The sequence below is a fragment of the Hermetia illucens genome, chromosome 5 (assembly GCF_905115235.1).
Source record: "Hermetia illucens chromosome 5, iHerIll2.2.curated.20191125, whole genome shotgun sequence".
NCBI classification, from domain to species: domain Eukaryota; kingdom Metazoa; phylum Arthropoda; class Insecta; order Diptera; family Stratiomyidae; genus Hermetia; species Hermetia illucens.
In genome coordinates, this window is record NC_051853.1 from 30,954,464 (window position 1) to 30,976,430 (window position 21,967).

The 21,967-nt window shown below is 41.1% G+C and overlaps 2 protein-coding genes across 2 annotated transcripts; both read left to right on the forward strand.

The window, feature by feature from the left end:
* The first annotated feature begins 1,563 nt into the window (after window positions 1–1,563).
* LOC119658372 (probable cytochrome P450 12a4, mitochondrial) lies at window positions 1,564–6,846 on the forward strand. Its single transcript, XM_038065733.1, has 6 exons — window positions 1,564–1,949; window positions 4,924–5,032; window positions 5,093–5,339; window positions 5,400–5,516; window positions 5,691–6,126; window positions 6,249–6,846. The coding sequence occupies exons 1-6, from the start codon at window positions 1,854–1,856 to the stop codon at window positions 6,825–6,827; spliced, it is 1,584 nt and encodes a 527-aa protein (XP_037921661.1). The 5' UTR covers window positions 1,564–1,853; the 3' UTR covers window positions 6,828–6,846.
* A 5,648-nt stretch (window positions 6,847–12,494) lies between these two features.
* LOC119658363 (probable cytochrome P450 12d1 proximal, mitochondrial) lies at window positions 12,495–19,594 on the forward strand. Its single transcript, XM_038065723.1, has 6 exons — window positions 12,495–12,739; window positions 17,635–17,740; window positions 17,832–18,078; window positions 18,137–18,253; window positions 18,505–18,940; window positions 18,999–19,594. The coding sequence occupies exons 1-6, from the start codon at window positions 12,647–12,649 to the stop codon at window positions 19,575–19,577; spliced, it is 1,578 nt and encodes a 525-aa protein (XP_037921651.1). The 5' UTR covers window positions 12,495–12,646; the 3' UTR covers window positions 19,578–19,594.
* The last annotated feature ends 2,373 nt before the right edge of the window (window positions 19,595–21,967 follow it).

A 21,967-nucleotide genomic window follows, 5' to 3' on the forward strand; every position in this document is an offset into this window, starting at 1 on the left:
ACGACCTACCCGTAATAATTACCGGCAAGTTTGCGGACACAGTATGTGACCGCTTGAATGCAACTCTGCATGTAATCCACAGCTGGTGCCTCCACAATGGACTCACGGTGAACGCTAGGAAGACTGGACTAGTTATGTTCACTAGGAACGTCAGGTGGGGCAGCTATACGCTACCCACCTTAGCAGGGGCGGAAATCCAGCTGGCACAAACAGTCAAGTACTTAGGAGTACATTTCGACTCCAAGTTAACGTGGAAGCATCATATCCAGGAACAATATCAGAAATCCTACAGATTGCTCTGGTGCTGTAGGAATGCGATAGGTAAGACCTGGGGACTTTCACCCAAACGGATATACTAGATGTATACATCCATAATAAAACCCATTTTGATGTATGCATGCATAGTCTGGTGGCCAAGACTGAACCTTGCTAACAGCAGGAAGCTGCTAACGCAGATTCAGAGACTTGGTTGCCTAAGTATTACTGGAGCAATGAGTACTATGCCGACTGCGGCACTTGAAGCTATCCTAAATTTACCCACCATTCATTTGGAGGTGAAACGGAAAGCGGCCAACGACGCATATAGGTGCGATACCATTGGGGCGTGGAAAGGCGGCCAATCAGACGGTCATACGTCTATCTGGAAATTCCTTGAAAAGCACCCGGTAGCTCTGATGCCGACCGATCATATGGATTCCAGATTCGTCTTTGAAAAGACATACACTGTCATAATCATCGAAAGAGAAGAATGGTCGACAAGTGGCCAGATTACAGACTTAAAAATCTTCACCGACGGGTCAGTCATGGAGAATGGATCCGGCGCAGGGGTGTTCTCGTAGAATCCGATTATAGAACTGGCCCGACCACTCGGAAAAATGACCACCATATTCCAGGCGGAGATGTATGCCATTTCATTAGTAGCAGAAGAATGTCTGCGACAAAAATGGAGGAGTCGCACCATTCAAATCTGTTCCGACAGTCGGGCAGCATTATCAGCACTAAACGGCAACAACATATCAAGCCAGTTGGTGTGGAGCTGTCATCAGGTGCTGCTGAAACTTGGCCGACTGAACGAAACATTCCTGATGTGGGTGCCGAGGCACTCTAACATCGCCGGTAATGAGGAGGCTGACAGACTGGCTCGCCGAGGGTCTGGATACACAATTGTGGGGTTTTCTTCAATGAAGAATCTGCACACTCTATGCCTCTGAAGAATGTTCTAAGATTCATTAAAGCCTGCGAACACCGTAGGCGGGAAGCCATTGAATAGGTAACTTCGGGGATAGTACAATGGGCCTAACAATGGTCTGAGTGTTCGGCGCTGCCCCAGTGAACTAAACTAAACTAAACTTGTCTCCAACTGAGAGCTAACATTTCGACTACGAACTTATCACAAATTTGAACCATTCAATTCAACCAGAGCTTTCCCGTCATTATTTGGATCTATTAATTCGAAATACTATATTTGCGAGAAATAAAGTTGATTAGGCGAGTTTCGCTTGAGCAATACCAAAATTAAAATGGCACTTACCGAATTCAAGCCCCGGGTATGACTTGGTTAATGAATAAAAAGCTCGCGAACTTGACAATTTTTGATAAGGCCCATATAGTCAATTTGAAGGACGCACATACATAAATATATATATTTACATACGCAAAGTGTCATGCTAATTAGTAAAATAAGATGCAGATTGACTGAACATCAAGGAGGAAGTGTGCCGCGAGTTTTCTGGTGGAATTAAAGTGAATAAATTCAAATATATATATCAAAGTGACGGTAGATTGTAAGGTGGAGACATTTTAGCTTTTGAAATAAGGTCTATAATCAGAAAACGAATTAGCCCGAATTGACGATGCTTTCAAAAGCCGCAAGCAGACTTCCAGCTCCCAGTATTCTTCGTCAGAATTCTTGTATTCGCTTATTCGCCACTCAAGTAAAAGCAGCTGATGTAAGTATACAAAGATGCTAAGCTCTTTGTACTATATGTATGTGTAATGTAGCAAGAAACAGATGCCTAAAAACCAGTAATTCAACTAATGTATTATAGTTTTTTCGGCCCTCTTAACGCGAAGCTACCTGATTAAAATGCCTTAGGCTTGATATTTACAAAACATCCGGTTTTTACCTTGAGATCTAGGCTAGAATTGCTGAGGACCAAATTTGTCATGTTTTTTTTTGTTTGTTTTGGGGTTCACGGCCTGACCCTTCCTTCCATTTAATGACGGACTACACTAATTGGCGAACTTAATCCCCTTTTTTTAGTTCGCATACAAACAGACGGCTCGGTTTTATCAATGTCAGAAACAACTCATCAGATAATACCTCATATCTGCCCTGAGAGCAGTAAGACTGAAATGGTTCCTAGGGGCTATTGGGTGCCTTATCTTAAAACGAAAATAGATTTTGCTTCGACCGGCCTAGGCGCTTTTTCATACTCAAGCTGATTAGGAAGCCCATAGCACCTTCGGTCACGCTATTTTCAGGGCAGAGGTGAGCCAAGGTCATCAGAAATAAAGAAAACTTCAAAGCAAGTTGAAAATCGGAATTTCAACACTTCAAACGTCGAAGCTTTTGTAGATTTTTTATGTGGAAATATAGTTGTCTTTATTTCATATGTTAAATATGTATGTCACATTATTCGCCTCAATGTAATGCTGACTTCGACCTGTAATATTTATGTTGTTGTTGATAATTGGACGATTCCCACCAAACCTTCCAGTATGATGTCCTTTCTTATGCAAAATTGTTGCTCGCATTTATAAAATTTAAAATTATGAATGAACTCAGAGGGGACGGAGAGGAGGGGACGAGTGATTTTTAAGACACAAGTATTGGTTACTAATTTCATGTAGACAAAGATAATTGGTTTACATTGACCACCTTACGCAATGGATTTAATTAAGTATGAGTCAGTATACGTTTTGCTAGTGTAACCATACGATTAGCAGCCCTATTTCATATTTTTCGATTAAGTTAGCAATTTCATCGTGGATAGCTAGAATCTTCAGATCCTACTATGAAGCCCCGGTTATTGTTCATAATATTTTTGGTTGCGCTCGTGACTCAATATTTGAGATACTCGCTGACCACCAAAGATGAGCTCCTTAACTCTTTTTTTGGGTCACTGCTCATTCCTTCTGAGATGAACATTGGGGATTTTTGTGCAGTCTAAATATTGCACTAGTATCACCGTCGTCGAGGTTATAAAGCTACTCTCTATAGACAGATCTGACGTAAAAGTAAAATATAGCGCAAGGCCCAGCACTATCATCGGTGATTTCTGTTACCTCTTCCTACCATATTAAAATCGGTTTTATTGTCTACCTGTCCGGCCGTCCGATTTCTTTTCTTTTTCTGAAGAAAACCCAAAATCTGTAATGGAAGGAGCGCATGCCGGACTCTCAGAACCACCATTCTGGAGTTGCTTCGCGTTAGTTTAGTTGTTAACGGTTCAATTAGAGTGGCAATAGGTCACGAAACCTTACCAGAGGTATACCGGTATTATGGCAACCGGGATAGCCCCTGAATTCACGTCACAGGAGAATTCCTGCCTCATGTGCATTCATCTCGGTTACAGCGGTTGATCCCCTACTGGGAATTTCATGAGGCTTGTGGTTACGTTGAAGCGAACAGAGATCTTCCGGCCTCGGCGGGGTGTTGTGTTTCAACACGGGGGCCGTACCCCTTAGTTCGGTAAAGATTTAAGTAGGTCTTGCATCCACCAGTATGAATTAACTGAGCCATACACTCAGTATAGAGCGGTACCCTTGTGTTTGTTTCAGCGAAGCTCTCGACTTTGGTCACAAAATCAATCCGTGTCTTAAGAAGACGATGAAGTTAAGTCAACTCGGCAGGTGCTCACGTAAAACCACAGAACCATAACTGTCCATATTGCCGTTTTGTCACTTTTATCTGCAACCCGAATTCTACTGTGTATAACTTTGTGCTGTTTACAGACAAAGACGTCATGTACGAGACCAGGTCCTGAGCAGCTTAGCAATGGTTCAAGTTAAGCTGTACGCTGTTTGTCTGCCTATCTGTCGGTTTGTCTGTCTATCATACCTATTTTAGCAGGAACGGTTGTTAATAAGAAATGTGGTGGAAAGGTGAGAACTGTGAATCCTCTTGCATGCATTGAGTAACATTGTTCTAGGTTAAGCTTAAAGGAAGGGTCCCAATACAATTTTTTTACACCGAATATAGACATGTAAGGTATTAAATGAAAGGCTTCGATTAGTACTTTTCGAAGAAAGTATTAGAAATTTGTTGCAACGGAAAAGTGTGCGGGGGTCCAAAACTATTTAGCCTAGAAATTTGAAGAAAATTACTTAGGTCGATGCATATAGTACATAGGTCTCAAATTGGTCTACATAACCACATCTGCTCAAATAAGCATTTTGCCATTTCAGCATTACACCAGCAGTTCGGGTTTGAACTTTTTGGCATGCAAGCATAACATCCCATGTTTGTTTAGTATAAGCGGGATCCTAAGTCCACATCCACATCATGATGGACCGGACCAAATAGGGAGCAACTTACTCCCATGTTTGTTGGTCCACGGATCCCTAGTTTGGGGCATAGCACCCAACCATTTAAAAATCAAAAAACCAAAAATGACTGACGGTTTCGTCCAGGGCAGAGGCAACTCTTCAGACGCTGCCTCACCTCTGCCCTGGGAGCAGCGTGACCGAAAGTGGTAACAGGTGGAAAAACGCTCCCTTATATCACCGCAATAACACTACAAGGGATTGAGATCCGCATCATTGCAAAGCATCTTAATGAAAACTTTTCTATCTGGCAAAGAAATTTTCCTACGGTTAGATGTTTCGTCTTCTACATCTCCCTAAGTAGCAGTGATGGTCTAAATTTGAATCATTTTCTTAGAAAATATCTAATTCCTTGATGTTATCTAATATTTCCAGCCAGATACAACTTTAGCTAAACTCCAAGATGACTACTCGAAAGCATCGCCTTTTTCCAAAGTCCCAGGACCATCAAAACTTACCTTCCTAAGAACACTTTTGCCTGGAGGTATAGCAAATTTTCCGATAATATTTAACAACTCACATCAAAAACAAACCCTTTTTGCAGGAAAATATTTTAAAATGGATTTCGATCAAATAATCAAATATCAGAGAGAAGAATATGGGGATTTATTTAAATTGCCAGCATTATTTGGTGGTGTTGAATTCATCGCTTCACACAATCCAAACGACTTTCAAACAATTTTTCGAACTGAAGGACAGTGGCCGGAACGGACAACATTCCAAACTCTAGCGTATTTCAGGAAGAAAGTACGCCCTGACATCTACGGAAAATATGCAGGCCTGGGGAATGCGTAAGTCTGCTTATGGATGCATAGCAGAAATAGAAAGTTGATTTTATTTTATCTTTTCAGGCAAGGAAAGGAATGGGGTGATTTCCGATCAGCTGTCAATCCTGCGATGGCGCAACCAAGAAATACCAAAATTTATATTCCAAAAGTGGACTCCGTCGCTGTGGACTTTGTGAGAAGGTAAAAACTTAAGGGGAACAAAAAGAAGTTGGGTATTCTAAACGAAGAATTTTACGTATTTTATGCTTAATATCCTTCCTATTTACCACTTCTTCAGTACGAAGAGATTACCATCTTCCATTCACACAGAAAATTTGCCAAAACTTCATAGGACTAACGTTTTTCTCCCAACAGAATACTTGAGATTCGCGATCCAAAAACTAATCAAGTTCCTGAAACCTTTGAAGATGACATTAACAAATGGACCCTTGAGTCGGTTGCACTAATCGCCATGGATACACGATTGGGTTTATTGGCCCAGACATACAACGACAGAAGTGCCAAGTTAATTCAAGCCTCAAAAGATGCTACCCGTTTAGTATTCGACTTAGAATTCAAGCCGTCGCTCTGGCGAATCTTCGAAACACCCGATTTTAAAAGATTAATGACTGCATTCAACGCAATTACCGATCTGAGCGATGAAATAATTGAAGAAGCCAAAGTGCGGATTGAGAAAAAGTCAAAGGATTCGGACGAAAATGAACAAGGTGTCCTTGAGAAGCTGCTCAAAATTGACCCGCTCCTCGCAAAGGTTATGGCTATCGATATGCTTTTCGGAGGAATTGATACGGTATGGATTGTCACTAAAAAGTTTCCTAGCTGTATTAGTAGCTCATCATGTTATCTACAAAGTATAAAAAAATTACGCAACCTCCTTTATTATATTCTATTTTCAATTCTTTTTTTTCACAGACTTCCTCGGCATTCACAGGGCTTCTCTACCTACTAGCTAGAAATCCTGAAAAACAGGAAATATTGCGCCAGGAAATTTTGACAATACTACCTCAAAAGGATTCTCCATTGACCGTTGAAAACATGACAAACCTTCCATATCTACGAGCGTGCCTTAAGGAAAGTCTCAGGATACATCCACCTGCGAATGCTAATGTTCGACTAGCTGGCCAGAATCTTGTATTGAGCGGATATCAAATTCCCAAAGGTACTCCAATAGCTATGGGTAGCAGTCTGTTATATATGGACGAAAAATACTTTCCGAATGCGGAAAAATACGAACCGGAGCGATGGCTGAGGAAGGGTAGTACTCCTGCTTCAACAAAAGCAGCCAATCCGTTCATCTTTTTGCCTTTTGGATTTGGTCCTCGTATGTGTATTGCAAAACGTTTTGCCGAGATGGAAATTGAAACAGCAATTGCCAGAATTTTAAGGAACTTCCATGTAGAATGGCATCACTCGGATTTGAAATTTAGGTTTACAAGTGTCAAAGTACCTGATGGAAAATTAATGTTCACGTTTAAGGATATTGTTAATTAAATTTTATTTGCACTAACGAGCCGAGAAGTTTTTCAATTACTTTATTTGTTATAGATAAATAATTGCTTTCCATATTGATGCCAACTTTTGGTAAGGAAGGGTAAGGTGCATTAAGTCGATGACGTCTGCTGTTCTAAATGTCGACAGTTAGAGGTTAGCTCGTTAAAGCACTTGAAAAAATATCATCACTGAGACGACGATCTGAAAGGCTTTCCTATAAAGAAAATGATAAGAAAACGCATATAAAGGAAGAATCATATGTCATGACTAATTGAAAATTGCGATCCTCAGTGGCCGAAGACAACTAAGAAGAAGAGCTAGCCCAATGAAGGGGTCCTGTAAGCGCTTCGATGGAGCTTCAATGTTTGCGGGCCGACCTTCACGATCAATTTCACCATCTTTTTCCAGGTCTCCCCTCTTGGTCGTTTCCGGCCACTCAGAATGGTCGTCTAACCATCGCAATTTTCAATTAGTCATTACGAAGCCAACGTAGGGCCCAACATTTCCAAGGTTCACCCCTAACATTTTCCTATTTCAGATTCCTTGGATCAGTGAAAGATAGCGTATTCCGGCACACAACTTTGATCTGGTATGTCGGATAGAGAAACAGAAGTTTCTCAACATGGTTTCCGGCTAGGCTCCACGTGCACTTGACTTCATTTCTCAAGTTTTGAGTTTCACGCCTTTTCCACCAGAAGCAAGTGTTCCTAAAAATATTAGGCGAAAACAGCTTTACGGTGTCTTATCAGGGCAGAGGCAAATCGTCACACGCTGCCTTGCCTCTGCCCTGGGAGTAGCGTGACCGAATCGGCTCGCAGATATTAATTGCTCCTTAATATAATTCGCAGAACACGATATGACTGCGAATTATATTGAGCGTAAATCCGGCCATACGACGATTTGGCTCTGGTCTGATAAAAAACCGTAAAGCCATCTTCGCCTAACATTTTTTAAGTTTGGGTGCTGAGCCCTAAACGAGGGGTCATCAAAAAAAGGGGGAGTAAGTTGCTCCCCATTTGGTTCAGTCCGACACCTAGTGGCTTAGACTTAGAACCCCGCAATCCCTAAAAAATAAGTGTTCCTAAACCTCAATTTTCCTTCCCATCTGATAAAGTTTCCTGTCCTATCCTTGGTAGCATACCGCAAGAGCTGGTCGTTTGTGTGTCTGACTTTGAGACTTAGCGATCGTAGACGATTGCCTTTTAGAAGTCTCTGGATCTACGGGCCTTTACAGCTATATGCTAAAAGGTATTGCCGTTCGAGCTTTTGTGGAGTGTCTCTCCCTACCTCTATGTAAAACGGCTATTTTTTCGTCTCTGAAATAGGAAAATAAAGTGATGGATGGGATGAATTTTTGGTGGCATACGGAGGCAGTTGGCTATATACTGTGCCGGACCGCCCTCAGTGATTCATCCTCACTCTGTTCTCTGATTCCAAACGAAGAAGATCGACTTCTCGTGGTCCCTTTTGTTTGCTTTGGTTATCTAATAATCTACGACGAGGAACAACTCGATTGTTATTTCTCCCTTAATAAGCACTGTGGATGGAAGTTTTTCTACACCCATGTTGCAACAATTTTATGAGGTTGGGATGGCATTTCGGCCATTCATGAGTTTTGCGGGAGGTTAATAAATAGAGAATTGACAATTTAGGGAGAATGGAGTCCTCGATGATCCGTGGAAATTATCTTAAGTTTATTTTTGATTATTTTTTTTTTTATTTTTTTTTTGTACATTTTTGGTTATTCTCGTTTTGATTCCTTTGATTATGTAATTTTACTTTTTAATCGATTTTCCGCATATTTACTGATTTTTGTTAGGCTTATTTCATTAGGTAATTTCAATATCTCCTTTGGTCCTTGCAATTCTGGGCCTTGGACGATTTTATTACCCTTCAAGCTGCTATCGGGCTCACCTGATTTTTACTTTTTTATCTCTTCCTTTTTCCACCTTCTTCATATATATTTTGGGTAATTTTTTCTGAGTTCCTTTTGGTTCCTGTCGATTTTAGTCAATTGGCAGTATGTCTGATTAACGAGATCACGCGTCTCGTAACTTATATCGCTGTCCCTCGACGTCACCGCAAGGTCATTGGAATTCTGCTGAGCTTGACCTTCCAGCGCACCAAACTGATTGACGGTGGTACGAGTCCGCGAGGAGACATTCTGTGGGTTTTGGTATTCCTTCCACGCAGGATGCGAGAGAGATGGACACTTCACGGGTTGAAAGATTGGTTCGGGAGCAAGTGGCTGCACTGCGAGACACAAACCCAAACACACAGTGCATAAGGGACTTCAGCATCAGCCTGCTTCAACTTGTGCAGTACATTTTAACGACAGACGCGACGATGGACGGAATACGAATAAATTTTATAGGCATGACGATGAATGGAACCTAACTTTTCATAGACTTGACTGCAGGTCCGGATCCGCGAACTTATACGAACATAACGAAAGATCCAGACTTGACTATATGTACGGATTTGACCACTCTGACGATGACGACTCGCTTCACGGATGCCAGGCACAACCGCTTAATACGTTCTCACCAGATTGCGTCTACACAATTGGGGGCTGCTATCTCATGGCACAACATCATCTTTATCGATCAACCAGTTCCTCTTCCGCATGGAAGCTTTGACACACTCAATCCTACAGGGATCTGCAGTGCACTTATGTACATACCCTATTTAGAGACAAGACAGCAGATTGGTACTGGGATTACCACCAGTCTGTCAGACGAATCGAGTGGACCTCTTTTCCCGAGACTCTTTCCTAGCAGTTCAAAGATTCTCTCGATGACTGGGACATCCTTGAACTGATGCGAGGCCGCGCGGAAGATCTAGCCGAAGATTTCGACAGTGATTACAAAGCTATGTGTTCGCTAGCCAATAGACTAAACATTTCCTTAATGGAAGACAAATCAGTAGAGTTGCTTCTTTGTGGGTTGAGACCCGACTTCAGAGGCAACTTCTCAACTCTCCGGCTGCCACGGATTACTAACCGCGCAAGCTAGCGCAGTAGAGCGCAATTTAAGAAGAGGGTCTCTGGAGTAGGCTGTCTAACCAATTGCGCAGTTATTTTGCTGAATCTGTAGAGGGTGTTGTCATAAAATTCATCTCAGGAAATCCGCAGCTTGAGAATCGAGATTGTAAATTAGATTTGATCCGCTGAGGTTGTCGGCAGATTGGATATTTTTTCGAAGATTTTTGGGAGGATCCTAAAGTCTTCTTTTATGGGCTTTTTTGGTCTCCGTCAGTGGAACATAAGACTCTCAATCTCAGGGTCATGGATCCTCCCTTTCGATCGCGGCACTCAGGTTCGGAGTTTTACGGCGTCGATATTTTCAACTAGTCATGACACATATACTGTCAATTCACTGGTCTTGCGTGAAGTACCTGGAAGGAAATGCTATGCCTTGCAGCAAAAAGACCCCAACTTCAACTTGATGTTGGTTTTGATGTATCTACATCTCCAAACTCTAGACAAAATGGCAAAGACAGGTATTGTCCAATTAATGGCACTAGTGATATCAAAACCAATGCCACCGTTAGTAGGATCGACACAAATTGATAAATGCCTTTACTGCTCTGCCACTAATACAGACAGAGAGAGTGGGATGACTGAGGATTTTTGGTGTTTATTTTCAGTTCGACTCTACTTACCTTTCTTTCCACATTCATTTGGCCAATGTCTACGAGTCGGTGAGATAGCAAACACGTATCATATGCATAGTCGAGGTGTTTTAAGAAGAAAGAAAGAAAGACGCCGTGGACCATTGAAGTAATCCACGTCCTTCGAAGCAGCATGGATAACGTCACCGATAACAAGTAGAAGTACTATCGTTCACAAAATGCAACCCAGCGAACTCCGCTTTCCACTTCAAGTTCCTTTGAGATTTTACCTGGGTGCAGTACGTGAGATTTCACGCCATCATATTCTGCCCTGATAATAGCTATTAGCTTCCTCGGAATGTAAACCCTGCATAAGGCCAGATACACTCATTGTTAACGCTTTCGAAAGTTTTCTCGGAATCGATGAAGAGCAAGTGAAGCGAAGATCTTACCATATTTGCTGAAATCCCCGAGTCAAGCATTTCTTTGTACAGCACATTTCAGTTATTACTGTCAAATGCCTGCTTGAAGTCAACTAATATTTGATAGACATCAATGTAGAATTACCAGAATTTTTTTAGCACCTGTTTGAGTGTCCAGTCCGAAAATCCCCTTGGTATTCAGCAATCATTTTATCATCGTATATTCTAATTTTTCTCTCTAAAAATTTTGTGAAGATTATACCCCCGGAATTGCCACATGACAACTTGTCATCTTTGTTGTGGATGGGGCATATCACACTTTTTGACCACTCTTGAAGGATCTGTTCGTGGCTGCAAATGGAGAGAACAAAATTGTGGATAGCTTTCAAGGTCTATGGACCGCCTGATTTGATAAGTTCTCCGGGGATGTCACCTCTACCCGCCGCCTTGTTCATTTTGCTAAACTCCTCAAATGTGGGTAGTATAATAATAATCATTGGCGCGACAATCCAATTGGATGAGGGTCTTGAGGTGTGATAGAGCACTTCATTCAAGACCGTAACAGTACACTACAATACACTATAGGAGGCGATGTGATTTACCATTGCGCTCGCCCGAGATTACTACTCTGATTTGACTCAGGTACTCATTCACAGGTGAATCGACTGGTATCCGACGTCAAATCGCGATACAAATCCCACTGCCACCAGTGGCTCTTCCTTACTTTATAGGCTTGTCTTTTATTGTTGCTCGCAATATTATCGTTAATATTCAATCCTCCGTCAAAATGTTTTCGTCCTCTTGCCTTAATATTTTATTAGCTGCCCGTCGGAGATTTTTCGCAATTTTCTCTCTTCGTCCTTGTGTTTCAGTCAATATGTTGCCGGTGTGCCTCATTTTTCTTGCCTTGCGCTTCTTGGCATTGGTCCTCAAACCAATCAACCGCCATTGTTTTGACAACACTTTTTAGGTCGTGGGTAAAACCGTTTGGTTGTGGGTAAATCCCGGTTGCGCCGACGACCAACCTAATCCATATGGGCGAGGATTATCTAGAAGAAGAGTCTATAAGGGCAGTGTCAAGGGTAAGAAAAAAAGATGTGGCAACCTCTACCTCAGATGGAGTCATAGTATAGACCAGGACGTCGAGCAACTTTTAGAAATATCGCATTAGTGGGACTTAGACGCAAAACCGATATGTCTGGAATTCCTTATTAAGGCAAACCTATACTCAATACCGATTATTGCGCAGTTGATGATGGTGAAGAATCGCTTCTAAAAGTCGACAGCTCCTTTCCATCCCCCTTTCATTAGCTCGGGATTCGCACTAGCGTGGTTCCGAGGCCACGATCTCACTAGATCTAACAAATAAGCCACACTATTTGGAGAAACCAAAATAAATCTATCCTAAACAAATTTCACGTTCTGTTGGGAACTACTCCCATCCAAAAGGTAAAAGAAATATATTGTCAAATCTACACCTATTTACATCTGAATTGTAAAACATCTCGCAACATATCTACCGTACGCACACTAGGGTATAAAAGCTAATGCAAATATGTAGATACCAAAAGCTTCCTAATAAATAGAAAATTGGTTTATGAATCTTATCAATTGAAGTTCAAGATCATGGTCACTATTTTGGTATTTTTGTACCACTGTTGATACGTCGGAATATTAGTAACAATCATTTCAGCTGGTTTGGTGCTAGTGATTGTGGAGTGTTTATTTGAACCTAACTTTGAAAGGAGAGAAACAGTTTGAACCATTTCTAGTGCGATAGTCGATATGCTTCTGAAAAGGGTCTGCCAAAACCAGACCACTAACACATATCAGAATGCATTTTTTCGTTTGTTTTCAACCCAACTTCAAGGGGCTAATGTAAGTTCGGGCGATTAGTTTTCAATGAATTCGTTTATTCAACTACTGGAGGTAGAGGTGGCTGGCTTTAAGAAATTGGAAAAGTATTTTTCACGTTTAGAGAAAGCTGTGCGAATTAGTGAACAATATGTACAATAAAAAATTTTAGAATAAAATGATTCCTCCCTATCTACTTCATATAATTTATTCGGGCGTTTCTATAATTTCGTTTCATATCAAAGATACCGACTGTTCATACAATTCACCTGGAACAAATGTCATTTGATCCTACTCAGTAGACATAAAGAGGCTTCAAAAACTTGATTTCGAAAAAAACAAAACTGAGTGAACTAATCCTATCATCCCATAATACGCTGCAATCATTAGCAACAACTTTATGAGTTGATTTTAAGATATCCTCGATCTCAAATTACAAACAGACCCGATTAGTTATTCCAATTATAAATTATCATATAATAAGTCGGTTACAAAAATGTATAATACACATAAACTCAAACAAGTCGGGAAGCCGGAGCTGGACGCATCAAGTATGAAAGGTTTTGTGTGTTTTTTTTATAACAACATTTTACTGACATTCGACATCCACTTTCCCGTGATATTGACATTCAAAGTCTTGAATTTGCACAGAAGTGACAACTTTGATCTATTATAGCTTTGTTAACTATTGCGATATTTTCACCAAACTTGGTAGGATCATACGTTACAGAAATGATCAATTTCGAACCCCCCGCACTCCTCACCTCTCCAGAACTAATACCGGTTTCGGATAGTACTAACCGAGACCTTTCATTTGATACCCCACATGAATATATTTGGTGAAAAAAAAAGTTTACAGCCCCCTTTGTATGTATAACTTTTCGCAGCCCTACATATCATAGTTAACAAATTACTGCAATTCGAAACATAAAAATATTCGTTGCCATTTTCGATAGCCAAGCCGGTTCAAGTCAATATACAGGTATATATATATGTGCGTATTGCCTCGACTCTGCTTTTTTGTTTGGAAAGCGAGATATGGAAGGATGGTCCAGCTGGAAGGAGTGTGCCAGGGGGGTTCGAATTGGCGGTCAATGTGCACGACACTGTATCAGCAGCGTCTCTGGAGAAAATCAAATGATGGAAAATTTCCCCTATGATAAGCTCCACTTTATTTGTTTCGATATTTTTGATAATTGGGCTTAAATTTTTGATGTTTAAATGAATTTTATTTACCATAGTTTTGTCAAGGAATTCGAAGAATTCGACAAAGATGTCAGTAAAGTCTTTTTTCGTTTGCTAGACCCATACCCCTTTTAAACTTGTAGGCTGTGAATACTTCTGCGTCTGTTTTTAATATAATGCTGACGATAACAGCTACGACGATGAAATCGCACAGTTGATAGCAGCTAAAAGAACCTACTTTATCTTATAAAGTTGTTTCAATCGAAACATCTCAGGGTCAAAGCTCTTACTGTAGAAAACAATGATTTTTCCAGTCGTCATGTATTCCTCGGGGTTTTAGGTTCTTAAAAAAAAAAATTGCGATCTCTTAGCCACGTTCCAGAGAGGAATTTGTTCGCTCTCTACAAGAAAAAACGTAGTAGACCCTGCCACAGATGGAGCATTGGCCTAGGCCAGGATACCACACAGCTAATGAAATATCGAATTAGTGGACCTGGATGCAAACTGGTGTGTCTGCAGTTCGTTAATAAGGCAGGGCTAGACTGAATACCGGTTGTGTTTTAAGAGATATATGCACTTTGCCGCCCAGCCCTTTTGGTAAAGTCTTTCCTTTTAAGACAAATGGAGGATATTGCCCTATTCTTGGCGCTAACCCTGTAAGGCCTGGAGGTTTCAGTGGTTGGTTCAATCCCTTCAAAGAATTTCCTGAAGCTATTTCGCTTTACTTCCCTCATCGGGTTGCTCTGCCTCGTTAGTTTGTTTCGCCCGGTGGAGGAGTTTTCGAAACTGTTCTCAATCTGGCTCAGTTCCTGTTTCACCAGGGTACCTACTATTACTTTGATGGAACTGCTGTTTTAATCCAGCCCAATCTTTTCAAGTAACTTGGGGTTGACTGAATGGAAAGAATTTGGCAATTGCCTTGGGTGCCTCCGTTACTCCTTCCGCTTCTAATGCTGGAGGTTTAGAGTTTTTCGCTCTATAAAGCCTTGTCTCAAGATGACACTAATACGAACAGAAATCACCATTCAATATCCTTTAATCCACTGCAGGTACTACTTCGCTCTCAAAGATCCTTACTCAAATTCGGTGCAGCTGGGATCGATTGTCTTATGTTCAAATTGTGACTTTTTCATTATAAACGGTGAATGTTGACTTTTTAATACCGAGGGTACCAAATTTAGATCAGTACTGTTTCTCACTTTTCAGTACTTTTTATGTTAAACAGATACTTTTCAGTATTTTCCAACCGAAACCCTATAAAGCTAATATTTGGCAATATCACGTTGATAAAATGATCGAAAAAATGAACTAGTAACGTTACACTGCTTGTCGTCACTTTTTGAAATAGGTCACATTTCCCGTAAAATCGAAAAAACTGCCTTCAGCATACTTCCTTCTCAACACGAGAATTATCATCATCAACGGCGCAACAACCGGTATCCGACCTAGGCCTTAATAAGAACCTCCAGACATATTTCGGTTTTGTGCCGAGGTCCACCAATTCGATATCCCTAAAAGCTGTCTGGCGACCGGACCTATGTCATCGCTCGATCTCAGGTAGGGTCTGCCTCGTCTTCTTTTTCTACGATAGATATTGCCCTTATAAACTTTCCGGGTGGATCATCCTCATCCATACCCACCGCGACCTGAATCGTCCGTCCTCATGTAGGGGGCCAATAATTCTTCGGAGGATGCTTCTCTCGAACGCAGCCAAGAGTTCGCAATTCTTCTTGCCAAGAACCCAAGTCTCCGAGGAATACATTAGGACTGGCAAGATCATAGTTTTGTACAGTAAGAGCTTTGACCCTATAATGAGACTTTTCGAGCAAAGCAGTTTTTGTAAGCTGAAATAGGCTCTGTTGACTGCCAACAACCATGCGTGGATTTCATCCTCATGTTGTTATCGGTTACGATTTTCGACCCTAGGTAGGAGAAATTTTCAACGGTCCCAAAGTTGTAGTCTCCTATCTTCATTGTTTTCGTTTGACCAGTGCGATTCGATGGTGTTCGTTCTTTCGGTTTTGGTTTTGGCGCTGATATTGCCACCATATACTTCGTCTTGCCTTCATTAATGTGCAGCCCAAGATCTCGCGCCAATAGCCGCCTGCTCGATCTGGATTGAGTTAAAGTGTACATCTCGGGTTGTTCTTCTCATGATGTAACTATCCTCTGTGTGGGCCAATAGTTGGGTGGACTTGAAGAAGATGGTGCCTCTCGCATTTACATCGGCATTGCGGATCACTTTCTCCAGAGCCAGGTTAAAGAGGATGCATGATAGGGCAATCCCTTATTATAGACTGTTGTTGATGTTGAATGGTCTCGAGAGTGATCCTGCTGCTTTTATCTGGCCTCGGACATTGGTGAGGGTCAGCCTAGTCAGTCAGCATTATTCAAGTAGTTGTGAAGATCATTTGTTGATGCTTCATCTCTAGGAAATCTGTTAACTCCACCTATTGCGGCATCCATTTCCCTCTTATAGGTGTTGTAAATATGATTTTGATATCATACTTGGAGAAGGTATCCCTCTCCGACTCTACAGTCGTCTCTGTAGTGGCGTGAACATTTATGAGGTTTATATTTCTAAATTTGCCTCACAAACGCAGAGTGCATAGTCGTTCGCTTATATTTTGAAGGCCGATAACAGCAAGTTTCATTTTTGGCGGACTAAGAAACTTACTCCGAGCTCATGGTTTACTGGATGGCCTATAATATATGGTGTAGCGTCTCTTCTCCAGGAAACCGGTTCCGGTCGAACCCATCTCTTGCAATGCTGTTACATCAGCCTTATATTGGGACAGGGAATCGGTTAGCTGCTCACCAGCATTCGATCTGTACAGGGAGCGCACGTCCCATGAGAAAATAAGCAAATCGTTATTCAGTTGTCGTTGCCGAGTTCGTCGTTTCGAAATCCATCCTGTTCGAGGCTTCTTCAGTGGCTTCGTAACTTTGGTTTTCCATGTAGGGCTGTTAGCCCTACCCAACCCCCAACCTGGAAGGCCAGTTGGTACCTTTTGTCCCGTTTTTAGGTGCGGGAGACTCTCCATCATCCTCCTCCGTGTGCAGTTTTTCATGAATAAAGAGCTCCCAGCAATCGCCACGTGGAGGTGGAGATAGGGTTTGGTAGCAGAGTTGTTGGTGTTGGTTCAGCAGGCGTTTCCCAGGTTTTACGCTCTATTGTGGGTATCAATCCACGTTTCGCCCTGCGACCTATACTACCCTTTGACCGCGAATGGTTTTTGTATAATGTCCAATTTCCTTTCTTCTAAAACAAATTTCGCAGTGTACTAACAATATTGACAGTCACATTACGCAATATACATGAGCATGACAGAAAATTCAACAAGGGCAGAGGTGCAAATCGTTTTTTTGTTTTCTTTTACTTGAACCAAAGTACGCCCATAAATAAGTATTATTTAGTACCTTTTTGTCACATTTTTCAATACCATAATTTTTCTGCTTTAAAAAGAGACGACCTCCGGTTTCGTCCACGTCCAGGGATAACTCATCAAACGTTGCTTCACCTCTGAGCGCACAGGTTACTGGGTGTTGTTTATTTCTTTATAAGATTTCGCAAACACATCATGGATGCGAATTTTACTCACCGGAATCCACCTAATAAGCTCAGACCTAAGCCAGCCAAATGTATAGCCAAACTTATTGAAGTTGAAAATTTGTAATTAACAACCTTTAGCTGATCGAAGTTGGATATGAAACTTCTTTTTGATATTTTTCAGACTGAAATTTCAAAGGAGCAGACAAGCGACTACAACAAAGCAATACCTTATTCCGAAATCCCTGGACCATCATCATTTACGTTTTTCAGAAGCCTTTTACCCGGCGGTATAAATTTGTCTAAATTTTTAACAAAACAGATTCATATCAAATTTCCCTTGGCCAACATTTAATATTTCAAATATTGCTTGTCCTCCAGGAAAGTACTTCAAAAAAGAACTTGATGAGATAACCCAAGGACACAGACAAGACTATGGAGACCTTTTTAAATTCCCCTCCATATTTGGTAGTTTCGAGTTTATTACGACACACCGTCCAGAAGATTTTCAAACAGTATTCCGAACTGAAGGACAATGGCCTGTGCGTACAGTATTGGATACTATGGTATACTATAGAACCAAAGTACGTCCTGATATATTTGGGAAACATGCAGGATTGGGAAATGCGTAAATCTAATTACCTTACTTTAGTATGAATTTAATTACTATTCTTAGTATTTTTAAGTCAAGGTAAAGAATGGGGCGAATTTCGATCAGCTGTCAATCCTGCAATGGCGCAACCCAGAAGTACAAAAATTTACATTCCCAAAGTGGATACGGTCGCAGCAGATTTCGTAAAAAGGTAAACTTGATTTTTATTGGTAGGTATCGAAATTAAAATCATTATATCGAATGGTAGGCTTGGTTCATTTTTTCTTAAATGTTACCTAAATTAGCCGCGTTTACAAATTATGTAGAAAGATACCACTAGACACTACACGCTGAATTTTTTCTAGACGATGCTAGCTCCTTTATCCTATCCTATAAACTGCGCTTCACAGATTGTGGCGATCCATCACTTCTAACAACAATATTATGCTTTGATTTCACCAGAGTTTGTCAGATTCGGGATACAAGAACAAAAGAAGCGCCCGAAAACTTCGAATTTGAGCTCAATAAATGGGCACTGGAAGCAGTGGCACTAATAGCCATGGATACTCGTCTGGGACTGCTGTCCGATAATTACAACGAAAGGAGTGCCAATTTGATTCAAGCGTCGAAAGAAGCCTTTCGTCTATTTTTTGAGCTAGAATTTAAACCATCTCTGTGGCGTTTCTTCAGAACACCGAATTTCAAAAAGCTAATGAATTCCTTTGAAACCATCACAAATATAAGTTGTGAAATTATCGAAGAAGCCAGAGAAAGATTTAATAATAGGCCAGAAGGTTCGCGAAGTGAGGACCCAGGGGTATTAGAAAAACTGCTCGAAATCGATCCACTTCTCGCAAAAGTTATGGCCATCGACATGCTTTTTGGAGGACTAGATACGGTAATCTCCTGTATCCATAGCTCCGTTCATACTGTACACCAAAAAAATCTTTTTACAGACATCTTCTACAGTCACCGTTCTTCTTTATTTACTCGCAAAAAATCCCGACAAGCAGAACACTCTTCGTAAAGAAGTTATGACAATACTCCCAAATAAGGATTCTCTATTGACCGTTGAAAATATGAAGCATTTGCCTTATTTACGAGCATGTCTTAAGGAGAGCCTAAGAATTCTCCCTCCTGTAGCTGGGAATATTCGAAGTGCTGGACAAGATATAGTACTGCAGGGATATCAGATCCCAAAAGGAACGCCAGTAGTCATGGCGTCAAATATTCTACAAAAAGAAGATGAACACTTTCCGGATGCAGGTAAATTTGAACCAGAGCGATGGCTGAAAAGGGATGGTGCCACAGCTCCTGCCAAATCAGCACACCCATTTATTTTCTTGCCGTTTGGATTTGGACCCCGTATGTGTGTTGGGAAGCGATTCGCGGAGATGGAAATAGAAACGTTAATTGCCCGAATAGTTCGAAACTTCCAGATCGAGTGGCACCATCCAGATTTGAAATTTACTTTTACTACTCTGAATGTACCAGCTGATAAGCTATTGTTTACCTTTAGGGATATTGTTGAATAAAGAAAATTTGGTAATCATTCAATGTTTTTGGATTGTGGCAAAGAAAAAATCTTTTATTTTTGCAAATGCTTTGTCTATACCTACACATATACAGTATTATATTGTAGGTATTATTTCCGAAAATAAAAAAAAATGTCTTCCGCTGAAAGGTGAAAAACATTCGCTTAGTAGATTTTACTGAAATGCTTTCTTCAAGTCGCTAAAGTTAGGATGAAAAGATGTTTCCCTCTTCCAAGACTAATGTGAAGGCCATAATACAACTCTCCAATTGTCACACTCAACGTGTGCCCTTCTTTGGAATCGTAACGTTCATCCCCTTTTTCCACCCACTGAGAAAGATGTCGGATTAACAAGATTTCTGAACAAGTAGAAGTCACAGATCTGCAAAAACTGTAGGTGCAGCAATAAATACTTCTGCGGAAAGACCGCCAATCCCACCGTCTTTACACCGTTTGAGTCCACTGATGGTCATTTCTCTTCTGTTTGGAAGAACAATCCGTATCCGTATATTACGGTGACTGGTCATTTACCGAACATGGTTCAGAATCGTGGTGAAGTGTTCATTCCATCTCTTCAGATGTTCATCAACGTGGATGAGAAATGATTTTACAGTCAGCCACTCATGGCCGTTGACCTGTGTAGCATCATCGATATTCTCAGGTAACTCAAGGTATCTACAGTCCAACAGCAAAATAGCTCTCCACTGTCGAGCAACATTTGGATGCAATAAGCGATGAATGTTGAACTTAGGAGGTCGCAACTCTCCAACTCCGCAAGAAGTAGCGAACGCAACACGCAAGCAAACGTAAGGGACCATCAGATAGTGATCTCTGTCACCACCTCTCTTGTTACGCACGTTCAGGAGTAAACTCCTAAATCTGTTGCTGATAGCAAAGTGTTCGAACTGATCGCTCGTACGGTGTCGGTCAGTTGAAGGGAAACTGACCTTATGATAAGCTCTTTGCTCGAAGAATATGCATCAATGACAAGGTCGAGACTGCAGAAACTCATAAACATGTTTCCGCATCACATGTCCAAGCAAAGTGCTCCCACAGCTAGCATTCACAATGTGCAATACCATGAACTGCATGTAATTCCTCGTCGGAAGTATAATTCTTCACTATGTCGGAAGTCTACATTAGTACATAGCACTGTACAATTGCGTTGCTCTCTAACCTGGACCGGGTGACCGCGCCTTGCGATAGCCGCCAGAAAAAACCAACTCCAGATTCGCGTCTAATTCCATTTGGCTTTCCAAAGTATAAAAGCGTATTCCCTCAAGATGGAGAGGGGTACTCTCTAGAGTCTCACCATCTTACTTCGCTTAAACTCAGATATCCAGCTTATATGGTCGGAATTCTCACTGGAGTTGGAGAGAGTGAACGATCTGGAGACCCTCGACACCGTTGTCTAGGAGCAACTAATCATAATTCGTTTTCGATAGCCAACGGTCGTAGTCGTAAGATCTCTACTCAAAGCGTCTTTTACGTTTCATTAGCAGTAAAATTTCGAAATTTGCACGTTGCTTGTCCTTAAATGTCTACCCCTTTTGATCGGCTTTTACGAACCCCAACTCACAATGCCAGATTTTTTCAGATTAAACAAGAAATACTTTCCTGGTTCCTTAAAATCTCTCTGATATTTCCGCCTAGTTCTCTTAGGTTGGAGTTAGCTTTGACTTTTCTTAGTATTTGCCCGTACTATAGGTTTCTCTTGCCTCTAAATGAATTCGTGTTCGCTTTTTCATTCACCACCTCGGTCTATCCACCATTTTCATTTCGCGTGAGTTCCACTTTGGTCGTCCACATTCACAATTGCTTTTCCCCTTCCAAACTTTCAGTTTCGTTTATTTGACCGGCTAGCATGTCTTTTTTTCCTGTTGACTACCTACAAGGAGAGATCTCGCACTGGTTTATTAGCCATAGACCAATGGCCATGCCATCTGGTACTACTTGGGTCGCCTGTGACATTGTTAACAGATTCGGTTTTTCCGACTGCTTCCGCTCTCCTATTTTAAAGGACGCTGATGGCACTCACTATGTTTAAATGCTTGGTGCTTGGCTTGTGCTTGTCTTTGATAAATTCAAGCAGCTAGACTATTTGAACTCCAAGCTTCTTCCATATAAGAAATATGTTCTCGGTATCGACCAGATTACTTCTTCTGCACACTGCTTCACCTCAGCATTTAAAAATTTTAAAATTGATAAACTCTTACTGAAAGGGTTCATTTCCTGGTCGTAGAGTACCTCTTGAATAGATGCGGTAGATTAACTATTATTTCCGATGATTGTAAAATCTTTGTAGAACCTAAACGCACAAGTAAATTTTTATTTCCGGAAATAAGTGCTTGTTTGTTGTTTTTCCGGGTCACTCTTCATTATTCTTAGGCT

Coding starts and splice junctions, on each gene's coding strand:
- LOC119658372 (XM_038065733.1), top strand. CDS start 1,854: ATGCTTTCAAAAGCCGCAAGCAGACTTCCAGCTCCCAGTATTCTTCGT. Junction 5,033..5,092: donor AAGAACACTTTTGCCTGGAG/GTATAGCAAATT, acceptor CCCTTTTTGCAG/GAAAATATTTTAAAATGGAT. Junction 5,340..5,399: donor TATGCAGGCCTGGGGAATGC/GTAAGTCTGCTT, acceptor TTATCTTTTCAG/GCAAGGAAAGGAATGGGGTG.
- LOC119658363 (XM_038065723.1), top strand. CDS start 12,647: ATGCTTCTGAAAAGGGTCTGCCAAAACCAGACCACTAACACATATCAG. Junction 12,740..17,634: donor CCCAACTTCAAGGGGCTAAT/GTAAGTTCGGGC, acceptor GATATTTTTCAG/ACTGAAATTTCAAAGGAGCA. Junction 18,079..18,136: donor CATGCAGGATTGGGAAATGC/GTAAATCTAATT, acceptor AGTATTTTTAAG/TCAAGGTAAAGAATGGGGCG.